The 18,825-nt window shown below is 44.8% G+C and overlaps 1 protein-coding gene across 1 annotated transcript in view; it reads left to right on the forward strand.

Moving 5' to 3' along the window:
* The window catches only part of LOC140202754 (differentially expressed in FDCP 6 homolog), a 68,813-nt gene that overhangs the window by 7,033 nt on the left and 42,955 nt on the right, over positions 1–18,825 (forward strand). Inside the window, exons 2-4 of the mRNA XM_072268049.1 lie at positions 2,806–2,946; positions 7,400–7,582; positions 11,117–11,347. Of these exons, the coding sequence (XP_072124150.1) occupies positions 2,806–2,946; positions 7,400–7,582; positions 11,117–11,347 (555 nt within the window). The remainder of the gene's footprint in view (positions 1–2,805; positions 2,947–7,399; positions 7,583–11,116; positions 11,348–18,825) is intronic.

The following is an 18,825-nucleotide window of genomic DNA, read 5'->3' on the forward strand; positions in this document are numbered from 1 at the left end:
ACTAGTGGGAGAAAGTGGAAGCAACGAGGGGGAATTCTGAGTAACAAGTGGGGCATAAAATGGGTTTAATGATGGTGGAGTGCAGGATGTGGAACATGTGGCTCAGTAAGGAAATGAGCTGGAGGAAGCGGGGAATAATTGTCAAAGGCGATAAGCTGGCAATATTGGCAACAAATGGTTCATTGTGATGGAGGAGTTACGTGGGGTGTGTCTGACGGAGCTGAAGGACCCCTGGCATCCAGGCAGTCCTCTCTTCTCATCACTGCCGTCAGGAAGGAGGTACCAGACCCTTGAGTCCCACACCACCAGGTTTAGGGACAATTAGTGTCCTTCAACCATCAGAATCCTGAACCAGCACAGATAACTTCACCTCACCTCAGCACCGAACTGATTCCACAATCTACAGGCTCATATACAAGGGCACTTCAACTCGTGTCCTTAGTATGAGCTAAATAACTAAATAAATTACAAACAAGAGAAAATCTGCAGATGCTCGGTCCTGCTGGAGGGTTTCAGCCCGAAATATGGACTGTACTTTTTTCCATAGATGCTGCCTGGCCTGCTGAGTTCCTCCAGCATTTTGTTTGAATTGAATTGACTTTATTTCTTGCATCCTTCATATACATGAGGAGTTAAAATCTTTACGTTATGTCTCCGTCTAAATGTACAATGTCTGATTTATAGTAATTTATAATATGTAGAGTGTACAACAGGATAGTCAATATAACACAGAAATACAGTTGTGTCAGCATGAGTTAAGCAGTCTGATGGCCTGTTGGAAGAAGCTGTCCCAGAGCCTGTTGGCTTTTATGTTGTGGTACCGTTTCCCAGATGGTAGTAGCTGGAACAGTTTGTGGTTGAGTTGACTCAGGTCCCCAATGATCCTTCGGGCCTTTTTTACAGACCTGTCCTGAATAGTGGGAAGTTCACATCTACAGAAGTGCTGGGCTGTCTGCACCACTCTCTGCAGGGTCCTGCGATTGAGGGAAGTACAGTTCCCATACCAGGCAGTGATGCAGCCAGTCAGGATGCTCTCAACTGTGCCCCTGTAGAAAGTTCTTAGGATTTGAGGGCCCATACCAAACCTCCTCAACCGTCTGAGGTGAAAGAGGCGCTGTTGTGCCTTTTTCACCACACAGCCGGTATGTACAGACCACGTGAGATCCCCAGTGGTGTTTGTGCTGAGGAACTTAAAACTGTTCACCCTCTCAACCCCAGATCCATTGATGCCAATAGGGGCTAGCCCATTTCCATTCCTCCTGTAGTCCACAACCAGCTCCTTTGGTTTTGCGACATTGAGGGAGAGGTTGTTTTCTTGACATCACTCTGTCAGGGTGATGACTTCCTCTCCGAAGGCCGCCTCATTATTATTTGAGATCAGGCCAGTCAGTGTAGTGTTGTCAGCAAATTTAATTAGCAGGTTGGAGCTGTTGGCAACACAGTCATGGGTATACAGAGGGTAAAGGAGGGAGCTTAGGACACATCTCTGAGGGGCACAGTGTTGAGGGGCAGAGGTGAGGGAGCCCACTCTTACCACCTGCTGTAACTAAATAAATTTAACATTTATCTATGTATTTGCACAGCTTGTTGTCTTTTGCATGTAGATTGATTGTCAGCCTTTGTGTGTAGTTTTACATTGTTTTTATTGTATTTCTGTATTCTCCTGTGAAAGAAAATGAACCTCAGGGTAGCATATGGTGGCATATATGTACTTTGATAATAAATTTACCTTGAACTTTGAAAGTGGTGTGTTAGACTAGAAAAAAAACAGTGTTGTGAGGGCGGGAAGTGACTTCTGTGTTAAAGATCATAACTATTATAGTTATTATTCACAGTGACACGTAGTTGTGCATATGGTGGAAGGAGTAAAGATGTAGACAATTTTCTAAATGGGGCAAATCCAGAAATCAGAGGTACAAAGGGACTTGGGAGTCCTTGTGCAGGATTCCATAAAGGTTAACATGCAGATTGAGTGGGTGGTGAGGAAGGCAAATGCAATGTTAGCATTGATTTCAAGAGGGCCAGAATACAAGAGTAAAGATATATTTCTGAGAATTTATAAGGCACTGGTCAGGCAGCATTTAAGTATTGTGAGCTGTTTTGTGTCCCATATCTAAGAAAGGGTGTGCTGGCATTGGAGAGGGTTTAGAGGAGGTTCACTAGAATGATCCCAGGAACATTCCTGGGATCCTGAGTTAATGCATTAGCAGTATTTGATGGCTCTGGGTCTGTATTCACTGTAGTTTAGAAGAATAATGGGGAATCTCATTGAAACTTTCAGAATATTGAAAGGCCTAGATAGAGTGTATGCAGAGATGTTTCCAATAATGGGAGAATCTAGAGCCAGAGGGCACAGCCTGAGATTAGAAGGATGTCCCTTTGGAACAGGGATGAGGAGGAATTTCATTAACCATAGGGAATTGAATCTGTGGAATTCATTGCCATAGATGACTGTGGAGGCCAAGTCGTTGGGTATATTTAAAGAGAGATTGATAGGTTCTTGATTAGTAAGGGTGTCAAAGGTTACAAGAAGGCAGGAGAAAGGTGTTGAAATGATAATAAGTCAGCTATGATTAAAATGTGGAGAAGACTTGATGGGCTGAATGGCCTAATTCTGCTCCTGTGTCCTATCGTCCTATAGCTTCAGGTGAATACATTTGCACCATTTCCAACCCCTCAGCCAGAGCCTAAGTGTGTGGTTGCCAGGGTAACTGACTGTGGTCTACTGGAGAGATAAGTGTGAGAGTTGCTGTGCGTTCCTTGACCGTGTTAAAGTTCTACTGAATCTTAGGCTGCCTCCTGCAGGTCTTGTCACACAACCTGTACACAGCGCTGAACATCCCTCATGATCCCTCGGCTCTGGAAGACCACTTTCGTGACGACAACGATGGGCCTGTGTCGAGCCAAGGCTACATGCCTTACCTCAACAAGTACATCCTGGACAAGGTGAGTCTGGCTTTCAGTTGGCCTATCAAGTCCATACTAACCAGTCAATCACACCAACATCCTCCCCACATTCCCATCATGCTCCTCATTCCAACACTCAACCACACACTGGGGGCAAGTTATGGCAACCAATCAATCTACCAACCTGCATGCGTTCAGGATGTGGGAGGAAACGAAGGCGTGTGGTGGAACCGAAGGACACAGAAGTACAGATCCATAATTCCTTGAAAGCCATGACACAGGTAGATAGGGTCGTAAAGCGAGCTTTTGGCATATAGGTCAGAGTTTTGGGTACAAGAGTTGGAGTATAATGTTGAAGTTATGTAAGATGTTGGTAAGACCAAATCTGGAGTATTGTGTGCCGTTCTGGTCACCTGCCTGCAAGAAACATATCAATAAGTTTGAAGAGTATAGAGCAAGTTTACAGGGGTATTGCTGAGTTGTGAGGGCCTGAGTTTTAGGGAAAGCTGAGTAGGTTTGGATTTTATTTTCTAGAGCATGGAAGATTGAGGGGAGATTAAATAGAAGAATACCGAATTAAGAGGGGTGTAGATATGATAAATGTAAGCAGGCTTTTTCCACTGAGGTTGGATGAAGCTAGAGCTAAAGGTCATGGGTTAACAGTGAAAGGTAAAATGTTTGAGGGGAACGTAATAGGGAACTTCTTCACTCAGAGATGGTGTGTGGAACAAGCTGCCAGTAGAAGTGGTGGATATGGGTTAAACTTTGGCATTTAAGAGAAGTTTTGACAAGTACATGGACACAAGGGCTATAGTTCAGGTGCGGGTAGAAGTGACTAAGTAGAATAACAGTTCAGCGCCAAACAGATGGGTAAAAGGGCCTGTTTCTGTGTTATAGTGCTCTATGACTCTGATAAAGGAGAAGACTCAATAGACAATAATAAACAATAGACGATAGATGCAGGAGTAGGCCATTTGGCCCCTCGAGCCAGCACCGCCATTCACTGTGATCACGGCTGATCATCCACAATCAGTACCCTTTTCCTGCCTTCTCCCCACTCCGCTATCTTTAAGAGCTCTATCCATCTCTTTCTTGAAAGCATCCAGAGACTTGGCCTCCACTGCCTTCTGGGGCAGAGCATTCCATATATCCACCACTCTCTGGGTGAAAAAGTTTTTCCTCAACTCCGTTCTAAATGGCCTACCCCTTATTCTTAAACTGTGGCCTCTGGTTCTGGACTCACCCATCAGCAGGAACATGCTTCCTGTCTCCAGCGTGTCCAATCCCTTAATAATCTTATACGTTTCAATCAGATCCCCTCTCATCCTTCTAAATTCTAGTGTATACAAGCCCAGTCACTCCAACCTTTCAACATATGACAGTCCCGCCATCCCAGGAATTAACCTTGTGAACCTACGTTGCACTCCCTCAATAGCAAGAATGTCCTTCCTCAAATTTGAAGACCAAAACTGCACACAATACTCTAGGTATCGTCTCACCAGGACCCTGTACAGCTGCAGAAGGACCTCTTTGCTCCTATACTCAATTCCAGCATACCATTAGCTTTCTTCACTGCCTGCTGTACCTGCATGCTTGCTTTCAGTGACTGATATACAAGAACACCTAGATCTCGTTGTACTTCCCCTTTTCCTAACTTGACTCCATTTAGATAATAATCTGCCTTCCTGTTCTTACCACCAAAGTGGATAACCTCACATTTATCCACATTAAACTGCATCTGCCATGCATCCGCCCACTCACCCAGCGTGTCCAAGTCACCCTGCATTCTCATAACATCCTCCTCACATTTCACACTGCCACCGAGCTTTGTGTCATCTGCAAATTTGCTGATGTTACTTTCAATCCCTGCATCTAAATCATTAATATATATTGTAAACAGCTGCAGTCCCAACACTGAACCCTGCAGTACCCCACTGGTCACCGCCTGCCATTCCGAAAGGGACCTGTTAATCGCTACTCTGTTTTCTGTCAACCAGCCAATTTTCAATCCATGTCAGTACTCTGCCCCCAATGCCACGTGCCCTAATTTTGCCCACTAATCTCCTATGTGGGACTTTATCAAAGGCTTTCTGAAAGTCCAGATACACTATATCCACTGGCTCTCCCTCGTCCATTTTCATGGTTACATCCTCAAAAAATTCCAGAAGATTAGTCAAGCATGATTTCCCCTTCGTAAATCCATGCTGACTCGGACCTAACCTGTTACTGCTATCCAAATGTGTCGTAATTTCATCTTTTATAACTGACTCCAGCATCTTTCCCACCACCGACGTCAGGTTAACCGGTCTATAATTGCCTGTTTTCTCTCTCCCTCCTTTCTTGAAAAGTGAGACAACATTAGCCATCCTCCAATCCACAGGAACTGATCCTGAATCTATAGAACATTGGAAAATGATTACCAATGCGTCCATGATTTCTAAAGCCACCTCCTTAAGTACCCTGGGATGCAGACCATCAGGTCCCGGGGACTTATCAGCCTTCTGACCCAGCAGTCTATCCAACACCATTTTCTGCCTAATATAAATTTCCTTCAGTTCATCCATTTACCCTAGGTCCTTTGGCCACTATTATATCTACAGTCGTGCAGTCATAGGGAGCTTGGGATCACTGGTAGCAATAATTTGCATTCAATATAGCTAAATTCCCTAAAATATCACACTGATCTTGGAACGAAACTTGATACCAAGGCAGAGAAGGAGTTGTCAATGAATCTGTAGTGAAGGAAAGCCTTGGGGAGTTTTCAGGGGGGATGCCAGAGTCTTGGAGACCTGGTTGCTCCAGTGATGGGGCAATGAATGTCAGGGCAGGTGTGAGCTCAGCACTGGAGGAGGGCCTATTTCTCAGCTGTCCACTGCGCTGCTTACCAGCACAGAGATAAGTGGATTCACATTTATTCATAACATGTACATCGAAACATCCAGTGAAGTGTGTCACTTGCATTAATAACCAACACACCCAATGGTGTGCTGGGGGTAGCCTGCAATTGTCACCATACATTCCGGTGCCAATATAGAATACCCAAACAACAACAACAGCCCAGCAAACCCTGTTCCTTCCACTCACTCACACACATGCAGAGTCCTCTAACCCCCAAGACGACTTTAGATTGCAGACTCCAGCAAACTCTGATTTGCACTCGGACACGCAGACATTGGGGCTTTCACTACCTCAGCAGACACTCGCAGACAAAGTGCTCCGGCCAGTGGGCCTGGATTTTCGTCCCTGTCCGAAACCATAACCTGACCTCTAACTCATCCATCTGTCCCCATAAACCCATGAGAAACGACTAAACTAAGCCGTGACCTCAACAGAGGTTGCAATATGGTGGCTTCTTGAGGTGGAAGGAGTCTTCCCACCTGGTCCACAAGTACCGCTGCTATATCGGTCTCCGAGATTAATCTGATGAGTTTTGCTCCAACTAGCCCCTCTTCCTTATACACAGCCCTGTGAGAGTGCAGCGTGCCCTCATTCACACCCTTCTGACAAACAAAAGCTCCCTCAGTCCTGACACAATGACGTCAGCCCAGCAATGAAGAATTAGCTCACTGACAGTGCAGTCTGTTCTAGGCGTTGATACTCTATGATGCACCGCTCCACACCAGTGATAGTGTTGGTGCTATATCCACTCAGTTTAACCTCTAATACAGCAGTATTCCCCCAATACTGACCTGACAAGGGCACCGTACTCCCTTGGCTCCAGCCCGACAAGGCCACAGCACTAATCCTTGTTCAGTCATTAAGTCAGGTCCAACTCTATGTGACCTCGTGGACCATAGAGTCCATAAGGTTTTCATTGCAAGATATGGAAGTAGATTGCCAGACCTTTCTTCTGCACAGATATTACTGCTGCCCAAGTTGAGACCTGGCTGGATTTGAACTCACGACCATCTGCCTTGAAGTCCCGTGCTGATGCCACTACACCACCAGCCGGCCCCCTTGCATTTTAACCGCACTCTACTTGTATGTAGTCATCCAGTAATGAGGGAGGTAAGGTGTCCTAGTAAACTTGTTCCTGGCAAAGATAGCCCCTTCATTGGCCCTGGAAATGGGCAGCAGAGGTTTCCATCTGGGCAGACTGCCTGGCGATGTTCCGGGGGTATATCTGTGCCCAGGTAACCATGGAGAGGGAACACAGTGGGCACCTTGACATAGATGGGAACATTTTAATTTAGTTTGTATTAGTAATTGTGCTAGACACTGTAATTGTGTCTTTGTTGTATTTTGTGTCAAGGTAGGGTACTGTGCAAAAATCTTAGGCACCCTAGCTAAATATATGTGCCCAAGACTTCTGTACAGTACTATATTTTTATAAGTAAAAGAATCAGTACTGGCCCTGGAGCAGCACAGTGTTGCTCCTCTGACTATAATTTTCCTTCAGTATTCATCTTGTGTAGCAACTGGCTGGATCTATTTTCCTCCCCTCAGTGATGTGAAATGCTTGCACCATCTAACTCCCTCCCTCTTCTACCAGGCACAGGATGGTAATTTTGTCAAGGAAACTTTCAATGAGCTCTGCTGGACGTTGACCGCCCGCAAGAACTACAGGCCCTCAAAGCCCCAGTGCCTGATCTCCGAGCAAGAGGCCTTCATGCTCTGGTGTCTTTTCAACTTCCTGTCTGAGAACAAGTATCCCCTGGTCATGGTGCAGGAGGAGGTGGGTCTACTGCATTCTGTTGTGATGAGGATGAGAGGTGGTTCAGAGCTGGGACTGGGCGCAGACAGAGTGTGACTGCAAATTATTTTCTGTTTTGTCGCCATGTGGCTAACCTTCTTTGGACTAGGCAACCTACAACCACCAGTGACCAAGGTATGAGTGAATAATAGCTCACAATTAATCTCCCCAAATGTTTCATGGGCACTGGCTTCCCCACTATCAAAGACATCGTCAAAGGTCAATGCTAAAATATTTGGCATCCATCATTAAGGGCCCTCACTCTCTGGGAGATGTCCTCTTCTCATTACTATCACTAGGGAGGAGGTACAGGAGCACAAAGAGACACACTCAACACTTTAGGAACAACTTTTTCACCTCCACCATCACATTTATGAATGGACATTGAAGCTAAGAACACTACCTCGCTCTTTTTTGAGCTACTTATTCTTGTATACAGTTTTCAAAGTTCGAAGTAAATTTTATTGTCAGAGTACATATACGTCACCACATACAACTCTGGGATTCTTTTTCCTGTGGGAATCCTCAGCAAATCTGTAGGTTAGTAACTAAACAGGATCAATGCAAGATCAAATAGAGCATAGATGACAAGAAATTGTACAAATGCAAGTATAAATAACAATAACTAACGAGAGTGTGAAATAACAAGGTAGAGTCCTTAAAGTGAGATCATTTGTGGGAGCACCTCAATAAATGTGTGTAGCTATCCCCTTTTTGTTCAAGAGCCTGATGGTTGAAGGGTAGTAACTGTTCTTGAACCTGGTGGTGCGAGTCCTGAGGCTCCTGTACCTTCTACCTGATGGCAGCAGAGAGAAAAGAGCATGGGCTGGGTGATGAGGAACTTTGGTGGATGCTGCTTTTTACAGCAACATTTCATGTAAATATGCCCAGTGGTTGGGAGGGAGAGTTTTACCCATGATGTTCTGGGACAAATCCACTACCATTTGTAGGATTTTCTATTCAAAGTCATTGGTTCCCATACCAGGCCATAATGCAGCCAGTCAGCACACTTTCCCCCACACATCTATAGAAGTTTGTCAAAGTTTTACTGTAATTCATAGTATTTTTTATGTACTGCATTGTACTGCAGCTGCAAACAGCACACTTCATGACATATGCCAGTGATAATAAATCAGTTTATGAGAAGCATGATCAGAAACGTGAGGTAAAGGCCAGAATTAGTCTGCCACTAGTTAATTCCATTCGGTGGTTGGGGGGGGGGGATATAAATAGATGTGATGATTATCTGCTGCCACGGTACATTCTGTTTTTAAGTCACAGAACAGAGAAATCTACTAGTGAACTTCCCCCTCCCACCTCATGATTTGTGGGCAGTGGTTAACCTCCTTCTTTGCAGCTTGACCCAAATTCTCAAGTGTCTTGGCACTTGCCAAGCTCTAACTTCCTGCTGTGCCTCTCCAGAAGCCGAGATGGCCTAAAGCAATAACCCGTGGCGACGTCGCCACTTTTGTCATCAGAAATTCATGGTGCAGCTTTTTATTTGATTTTAGAACATGGCGTATCTATTAAAGTGAGACTGACTCGTGAAGTCCTGATGAATGGTCCCAACCTGATAAGGTGACTGTTTATTCCCCTCCATAGACGCTGCCTGACTTGCTGAGTTCCTCTCACGTTTTGTGTGTGCTGCTGAAGGTTTCAAACACCTGCAGAATCTCTTGTGTTTACAGTAAGCATACTGAGATACTGTATCTGTTGGGAATCAATGGGAAGGGAATGTGTGCTGGGATTAGGTAGATTGGGAGGACATGAGAAGGGGAGAAGATCTTCCTCTATTTTCCCTTTTCTTACAATTTTATTATTTCTTTTACCTTCTCGTTCTCTTTTGCCCTTTGTACTCTTTTAAAAAGTTCAAAGTAAATTTATTCTCAAAGTACGTGCACGTCACCATATACAGCACTGAGGTTCATTTACTTGCGGCACTCTCTGTAGATACAAAGAAACTCAACAGAAACAATAAAAAAAACTGCACACAACAAAGACAGGCAGACAGCCCATGTGCAAAAGATGACAAATTGTGCAAATACAAAAATAAAAAATAAGCAATAAGTATTGAAAACTTGAGTTGTAGAGTTGTTGAAAGTGAGTCCATAGGCTGTGGAATCAGTTCAGTGTTGGGATGACTGGCATTATCTCCTCTGGTTCAAGAGCCTGATGGTTGAGGGGTAAGAACTGTTCCTGAACCGGCTGGTGTGTACCTCCTTCCTGATGGCAGCAGTGAGAAGAGGGCTTTCCTGTGGCAGTGCTCCTTGTAGGTGTGCTCAGTGGTGGGAGGGGGTTTACCTTTGATGGACTGGGCCGTATCCATTACTTTCTACAGGATTTTCTACTCCTGGGCTTTGGTATTTTTATACCAGTCCATGACACAATCAGTCAGTATACTCTCTTTACTGCACATCTATAGAAGTTTGGTAAAATTTTAGATGATGTCCTGAATCTTCGCAAACTTCTAAGAAAGTAGAGGCACTGCTGTTCCTTCTTTGTAATGGCACTTACGTGCTGGATTCAGGACAGATCCTTTGAAATGATAATGCTAAAGAATCCTCATAGCATCCTTCATTTCACTCCTTAGTTGTTCTTTCTTCACCCATGGCCATCTCGTTGCCAGAGACGACCCATTGAGCACGCTCTTGGTGTGAGGTGAAGAGCGGGTGTGGCCCCTGCTGCTGTAGAGTTCCACAGCCCGTCAGTCAGAGAGCTTACAGTTACTACAGTGAGTCAACAGAGGGCTTGAGATGCTTAGGGAAGCTTGGCAAACAACAACAGAAGAGGGGATAAGGAAGGCATATGTTGGAATGTGAAGTGACCAGCAATCTACTGGAGAAACTTGGCGGTTCAGGCAGCACCCATGCAGGGAAATGGACAGTTGAGGTTTCAGGTCAGGACCCTATGTCTGTCCAGCACTTAGTTCTTCAGGGTCTTGTGTGTTCTTCTAGGTTCCAGCACCTTGTGTCTCCAGTCTGCTGGGGGAATACAGTGGGTGAAGTGGCATCTGTGGCTGGAGGTGAATTGTTGACATCTTGGGCCAAAGCCTTGCATGAGGGACTGAGAGGAGAGATAGGCAGCATGAAGAGAAGTGGGGGGAAGTGGCAGGACTGGGGCCAGACATAATCGGTGGGGTCTCGAGTAACACAGACAAAATGTTGGAGGAACTCAGCAGGTCAGGCAGCATCTATGGAGGGGAATACACAGTCGAGGTTTTTGTCTGAGACCATTCATTAGGGCTTCTTGTGTCTTCATTATCCCTTCTTCTGTTGTCATTTGCTGAGGTTCCATGTGTGTCACCAGCCCTCTTCCCTCACTGCTCTGACTGAAAATGGTCCTGAAGAAAGGTCTCTTGACTGCTTATTCCCCTCTGTAGATGCTGCCTGACTGCTGAATCCCCCTGGCATTTTGTGTGTGGTTACTGTTTCCAGCATCTGTTTGTGATTGTTAGAGTCTTGTTCTGTTCTTCCACTTAGCTAGGTCTGTTTTCTTTCCATACCATGGTCCATTTAGGTTGCGTACCTACTGAGGAAGTTGTTCACGGCCATGGGGCAGGAGTGGCTTCACGAAGGGGAGCTGAGCAACCATTTTATGCAGAACCCCACCCTGGATGGAGCTGTGAATGTCTGGCAGTTCCTGGATCTGATAGAGTCAGGCACGTTCACCAAACCGGCCAGCAAGGAGTCGCTTGCTCTGGGGATCCGCTCAGTTTACGAGGAGCTGGTGTTGGACGTGACACAAAAGGTCAGTTGTCATTTTCAAAACCTGCACTTTTATCGAGATGTACCTCAAGACCAGTTTGTTTTTTTTTCTTTGCAAAGGTGTTCTAAGATCTTGCGGTTTCTGGACATGCCCTTGTGAGAATCACACAAGTGCTACGTTGACAAAGGCCAACAGAATGGGGTGGCATGGTAGTGTAGTGGTTAGAGTCATTGCTTTACAGTACCAGTCAGTGATCAATTATTAGGGTTCAATTCCTGTCACTGTCTGTAAAGAGTTTGTACGTTCTCCCTGTGACCGAGTGGGTTTCCTCCAAGTACTCTGGTTTCCTCCCATATTCCAAAAGTGTGTGGTTAGGGTTAGTGGGTTGTGCACATGCTCTGTTGGCGCCAGAAGCGTGGCAGCACTTGTGGGCTGCCCAGTACCATCCTTGCTGATTTGACTTGATGCAAATAATACATTTGACTGCATGTGACAAATGATGCTAATCAGGTTCTTAATTAGTTAAGGGTGTTGAAGCTTACAGGGAGAAGGCAGGAGAATGGGGGTTGAAGGGGGTTAAAAAAAAAAAAATCGCCCAAGTTTGAATTTTGGAGCAGACTCAAGGGACCAAATGGCTAATTCCGCTCCTATGTCTTATGGTCTTGTAGTCTTCATATTTTATAATTTGGGTCATCTGAACCAAGATAAACCATCCTTATATAGTAAAATGTCCATTACAATATTAATTACACCCCCCCCCCCCCCCACTCCCTCATAAGATAAGAATGGGCTCAGTCTTGACCATACCATGCTCAATAAGCAGGAGAATGGGGTTGATAGGGTTAATAAATCAGCCATAATGCATTGGCAGGGAAGACTCGATGGGCTGAAAGGCCGACTTCTGCTCCTATGTCTTTTGATCTTGTGTTCCAACAACACACATGCAAAATTTTGAAGTCGGGCAGCATCTATGGACAATAATCCGTACACATGTATGATATGAAGCCACAAAATGGACACCAACCCCCATCCGACCCAAGGCTTTAACAGTAAGCCTGTGGCAGGTGGAACCCAAGGCTTTAGATTGATTGACTTACAAACAACAGTCAGAGCTTTATGGCTCCTCTTGGATCCGTTCATTAAATTATTTAAAACAGTAAAAATAAAGCAGAGATTCCCAAACTGTGATACTTGTGTTCCTGGACATCTCGAAGGGAATGAGGGAGAAGTTTCTTTTTGGATCAGACGCTGTGGTCTCCCTTGCCGGAGCCTACCCAGTTTCTCAGCTGCACTTTGGCATTCCGGACACACGCTATATCTCTGTGTTCCTCTGCGATTGGCCCAGGAGAGGGAGCAGATCTCAAAAGTCAAAGGAGATTTATTATCACAGTATGTAGTATATACTGCATGTCTCCATATACTACCTTGAGGTTCTTCTTGCAGGCATTTACAGGAAGATAAATACAATAGAATCATTCACAAAGACTGATGCAAAAGAAGGCAAATTGTGCAAATAATTAAAGAAAATAGTTAAATTATACCAAGATCATGAGTTGTAGAGTCCTTCAAGTGAATCCATGGGTTGTGGAATCAGTTCTGAGTCTGAGTGAGTGAAGCCTGATGGTTGAAGGGTAATGGTTATTCTTGAACCTGGTGGTGCGGGCAAGGCTTGTGTACCTCTCGCCCCATGGTAGTAGCGAGAAGAGAGCATGTTCTGGATGGTGGGGGTCCCCGATGATGGATGCTGCTTTCCTCCGTGGTGGGGAGGCCTTTGCCTGTGATTGACCACGTTATATCTGCCACTTCCTGTAGCCTTATCTGTCCCTGGGCGTTGGTATTTCCACACTAGCTGTGATGCAGCCAGATAGGATCAACTCCCCTGCACATCTAGAGACGAATTTCAGCGAACTTCTGAGAAAGTAGAGGGGCTGTTGTGCCGCCTTTCTGGTGACACTCGTGTGATCCTCTGATATGGTAACACAGAGGAATTTAAAGTTACTGACACTACAGAGATAATCGGACAGTTCTCCCTCACAGTTGATTTACTCCAAGTCACTGGGGATTTGGGAAAACCTCAAGTTTATCTTTTGTTCAAACTTATATAGAATTTTTGGGAAGTAATAACATAATTAGGATGATTTATATACAGAAGACAGGAGTAGGGTCTTTGTTTTGGCATCAGGTGACATTACAAACAGCAGGATCTAAATGTATGGGGCATTGAGAATTCAAAAACCATGGATGTTTATGACCTTAACAGGAATGAGAACTTGGACGGTAACATGAGGAGGAATTTATTCTTAAGTGAGTTCAGTGTCTGCTGAATTTGGAATTTACTGCATGGCGTTTGTCCACGTGTGTTGCTACTTATGGGGAAATCACTGCATAGTCATGGTATCCACTGGGGCCTTCGTTGGTTTGTCAGCATCAGTGGGTCTCAGTGAGGTAGTCCCTGTATTAAACAATGCTTACTGATTATGATAGTTGATTAGGAACTTAGTTTAAATTAGTAGAAGTTTAGTTTTTTTTTTATTTTAGGCATCTCTTTTACAGAAGTAATCTGTGTGATAGAAGTCCAGGGTCCTGTGAGCCCAAAAACAAGATGAAGAGGGAGTAGGTCTTATCAAATGTGAACTTAAAATGAGATTGGCAAGAGGTTGGATGGCAGGGCTGCTCTCCGAGTTTCAGGTTTTAGACATAGCTCATGAAATTTTAAGGTTAGCTTTATGCCAACGCAGTCGGAGGATGTGCTGGGGGTGATTCAGAAGTGTCATCTTGTTTCTGACGTCAGTGTAGCATGCCCACAGTTTACTGACCTTAACCTGTACATCTTCGGAATGTGAGAGGAAACCAGATGAGAGAGCAAGTGGGACTGATAGGAATATGCTGGGAGCTGACACAGACTCGATGGGCTAAATGGCCTCCAAGGTGTACGAAAATAGAACATGAGAAAACAAACATGCTGACTTTGTCTAATCATGTTTTGACTTTCTATAGAGACACACACACACACACACACACACACACACACACACACACACACACACACAAACACACACAAAACACACCACCCCCACCCCCTTAGTCAGGGTCTTAGCTGGAAACATTATTCCTCTCTGCAGATGCTACCAGACCTGCTGGGTTCCTTCTGCACTGCTCTGGATTTACAGCATCTGCAGAATCTCTTGTGTTTTTGTCCTTTTAAGCTCCTTGCAACCAGACCTTAAGAAGGCCAGTGTTTTGTTGACAGCTGATACCAGCCCCAAAAGATCCTCAGTTCTGTTTTCCCTCCGTTTTCACACATAGTGGCGTTAGATTTGATCCCTTCCAACCTACTGGAACTACTGCAGAATCCAGAGAGTTTGGAAGGTGATCAGGAATGTATCGAGTGTACATCTATAAGCTGCCTGGTAGAGAAGCTTAGGATGGAGCCAGGCGGTCCAGGGAAACTGTCTGTTTTGGATTCCTTTAATTTCTTCATGAATTCTCCAATGATAAAGAATTTCCTGGGTGCCGGTGCATCTTTGATTATTTTCCTTCCATTTTGTCAAATTCATCGTTACATTACACACTCAGAGGCCACTTTATTAGGTCCACATGTCCACCTCTAACGTAAATATCTAATCAGCCAATCATGTGTCCACCTCTAATGTAAATACCTAATCAGCCAATCATGTGGCAGCAACTCTAATGTAAATATCTAATCAGCCAATCATGTGGCAGTAACTCAATGCATAAAAGCATGCACAGACATGGTCAAGCTGTTCAGTTGTTATTTAGACCAAACATCAGAATGGGGAAGAAATGTGATCTAAGTGACTTTGACCATGGAATGATTGTTGGTGCCAGGCATGGAGTGTCCCAGAAACTGCTGATCTCCTGGGATTTTCACAGACCAGAGTCTCTAGAGTTTATGGAGAATAGTGCGAGAAGCGAGAAAGGCATCCAGTGGGCGGCAGTTTTCTGTGTGGGAAAACGTCTTGTTAATGAAGAGGGCAGAGGAGACTGACCAGACTGGTTCAAGCTGACAGGAAGGCGACAGTAACTCAGATAACCACATTTTGCAAGAGTGGTGTGCAAAAAGGCATCTCTGAATGTACATGTTGAACCTTGAAGTAGATGGGCCACAGCAGCAAAAGACCACAAATATGTACCCTGTGGCCACTTTATTAGATAGAGGAGGTACTTAATAGAGTAGCCACTGAGTGTACTTATTCAAAGCCCCAGCCATTTTGTTGTTTCCCTGATGTAATTCCTCCCGTCATTGCCTCTAAATGCAACCAAGTTTTTATTTTTCACAAACCCAGGAGATTCTGCAGGTGCTGGAAATCCACAGGAACGTGCACAAAATGCAGGCCGGGTGCCATCTATGGAGGGGAATAAACAGCCAATGTTTCAGGCAGAGATCCCTCATCAGGACTGGAAAGGAAGGGGGAAAACAGCAATTTTACTTTTGCTACTCCCCCCCCGCCCCCAATTTTTCTCGTTGTAAAAGCTCTCATATTTTTATACTTGCAAATTTACTCACACGTGTTATGTTCTGCCGTTATCAATGTTTTTGATCATTTTTAGTTGTTTCCTGTATCTCTACCAATCCTCCAGCATATAACTCTCACTGACCACATTATGTGCTGCTCTTAATCAATATTATCTCCATCTAGCTATTTTACCCGCTCTCAAGAATCTTGAATTGTTTTCTGAAACACTTCCCACTCTTTTTTTTTTACTGGCAAATATTTTAACCAATTTCCTAATTTATATGAACCAATGTACTCTTTTAACTTACTAACCTTCAGGATGTAGATGTGAAAACCAGTTAGCTTTTATTGCCCTTGAGAAGGTGGTAGTCCTCTGAAGCTCTTGGGTAGGGCATTCTGGAATTTAGTTCCAATGGCAATGAAGGCACAGGAATGTTTTTCCAAGTCAAGATGGCATGCAGCTATAAGGGAGGCAAGAGTTGGTGGTGTTCCCTCTCTGTTTGTTGCCCTTGGCCATCTTGGTAGGACAGTAACGCGTTTGAGAAGGGCCATCAGCGGTCTAGGTGAGTAACAGCAGTGCAACGCTCGCACAAAAAGTGCGCGAGGGACTCTGCAGGTCTGGCAGCATCCGTGGAGAGGAATAAGCATTCAATGTTCTGGGCTGAGACCCTTCCTCAGGATTAGAAAGGAAGGTTCTTCCTCTCCTGCAGTGTAACTGTCGTGTGGTTTTGTGGACGGTACACAGTGCGCTTGCTGGTAGGTGGCGAGAGGGGGAGGATGTTCACAGTGGTTGGTGCAATGCCAATCAAGCGGTCTACTTTGGCCAGGATGTGGTTGAGTTTTGTGAAGCTGTACCTGATCAGCGAAATAGAGAACATTTCTTTGTGCTCCTAGGTTATGGAAAGTCTCGCTGTGTGGTAGGTGAGTCAGTCACTGCATGATACTTGGCCTCTTGCTCTCGGAGATAAGAAGACCTGCTGGTGCTGGAACCTAAAGCAGGTCAGGCAGCGTCTGCGGAGGGAAACAGATGGTTGACCTTTTGTGACAGGAGTCTGCATCAAGACCGAAAGGGTAGAAGGAATTTTTTATTTTGTTTTATTCATTGAAGAGATGTAGGTTTCACTGGCTGAGACAGCATTTTCATTGCCTAGTCCTAGTTGCTCTTGAGAGGGTGGTGGTGAGCTGCCTTCTTGAACTGCTGCAGTCCCTGAAGGGTAGCTAAATCCATTTGGCTGTTCGTGAGGGAATTCCAGGGTTTTGACCCAGCACTGGTGAAGAAACCTTGATTTATTTCCAAGTCAGAATGGTAAGTGGCTTAGAGGACAACTTCCAGCTTCCAGTGTTCCTGTGCTTTTCTGCCCTTGGCCTGTTCGCTGGTAGGTGATAGTTTAGAAGGTGCAAATTAGCCAAAATGAGAGGGAGGTATAAGAGGGAGGTTCATAGCTGGTAAGGGGAATCAAGACTTGGGGTGGGAGAGGGAACGATGAGGCTGGTGGAGGGGATCACATTGGATTTTGTGGAGGTGGTGAAGGATGATGTGTTGGATGCAGAGACAGCTGCTGTGAAAGAAGAGGAGAGATTTGTAGACAGTGGGAGAAGTTGTCGAAGGTAAGAGCATTTCCTGCCAGGTAGGTGAGTGTTGGTGGAGGGGAAATGTTTGGGTCTTTCTTCCAGAAAGAAATGGAGGCAGGCATCAAGACTTTCCTGATGAGGGATGCAGGTGCATAGAGACTGGACATCACCTTGTGAAGATGAGGTGGGGTCAGAATGGTGGAAGGCACAAGGAATATCCCAGATATAGGTGGGAAAGGACTGGACAAGGAGAGGTATGAAGAGATTCAGTGGGGCAAGAGCAGACCACAACAAATGCTTTACTGAGCAGTCTTCTGCTCTTCCCCTCTCCTACCCCGTCGTCTCCTCCTCTGTCTTTTTCTCCATTAATCACCTTTGAAAGGTTAGCATGTTCAGCTATATGATGGCAGACTGGTTTATTATTGTCACGTTTACTGAGGTTCAGTGGAAAAACTGATTTGTATGCCATCTATGGGGATAATTTCGTCATATCAGTGGTTTGAGTTAGTATAAGGGAAACACAATAATATAATGCAGAATAAGGTGTTTCAGCTTCAGAGGAAGTGCAGGCTCTTGAAGCAATGGGGATAACTTAACTTGCCCCGTCATTGAAATATTTCCACAGCCAATGGACTCACTTGCAAGGACTCTTCCTCTCATGTTCTTGTTGTACATGGTAACATGTCTGTACTTTGATAATAAATTTACTTTGAACTTGGAACTTTAATGATTCTAGATTTGCGGCTGATAGTGGTAACTTTTAAAAGCTGCCACGAGTGTTATTGAGAACTGGAATTGTTACTTTATTCAACCCCAGAGAAACAGGACTCAGGAGTAGGTATAGTATGGGATGGGGAGAAGTAAAGTGTTCATGGTGCTACTTAAATTCAGATGATCGCCAAAGTACTTTTATTGTAACATTTAAATAAACTCCTGGATCTTGGGAGAGGTCAGAAAACAAAGCAAGTTGCAAATGATCCCCAAAATAATGAAAGTCATGAAATCTGATACCAGAAGATCAGCCTAATTTAGTCAGCTCAAAGCAGTTCTGAATCACGAGCAAAAATGCTGGAGGAGCTCAGCAGGTCAGGCAGCATCTATGGAAAAGAATAAACAGTTGACGTATCAGGTTGAGGTCCTTCAGGACTGGAAAGGAAGGGGCAGCATTCAGAATAATGTTCCAAAGGTAGGGGGAGGGGCAGCCATTATTCCAGCTTCTGTCCCCTGCCTTTCCAGTCCTGATGAAGGGCCTTGGGTTACGGGCAGAGGCAGGAGAATGGGCTTGAGAGGGATAATAAATCAGCTAAGATGAAATAGCAGAACAGTCGATGGGCTGAATGGCCAAATTCTGCTCCTATATCTTACAGTCTTATGGAAACATTGACTGTTTATTCCCTTCCGTAGACGCTGCTTAACTTGCTGGGTTCCATCAGCATTTTGCGAGCGTAGCTCAAGATTTCCAGCATCTGC

This window comes from Mobula birostris, chromosome 9 (genome assembly GCF_030028105.1).
Source record: "Mobula birostris isolate sMobBir1 chromosome 9, sMobBir1.hap1, whole genome shotgun sequence".
Taxonomy (NCBI): Eukaryota; Metazoa; Chordata; class Chondrichthyes; order Myliobatiformes; family Myliobatidae; genus Mobula; species Mobula birostris.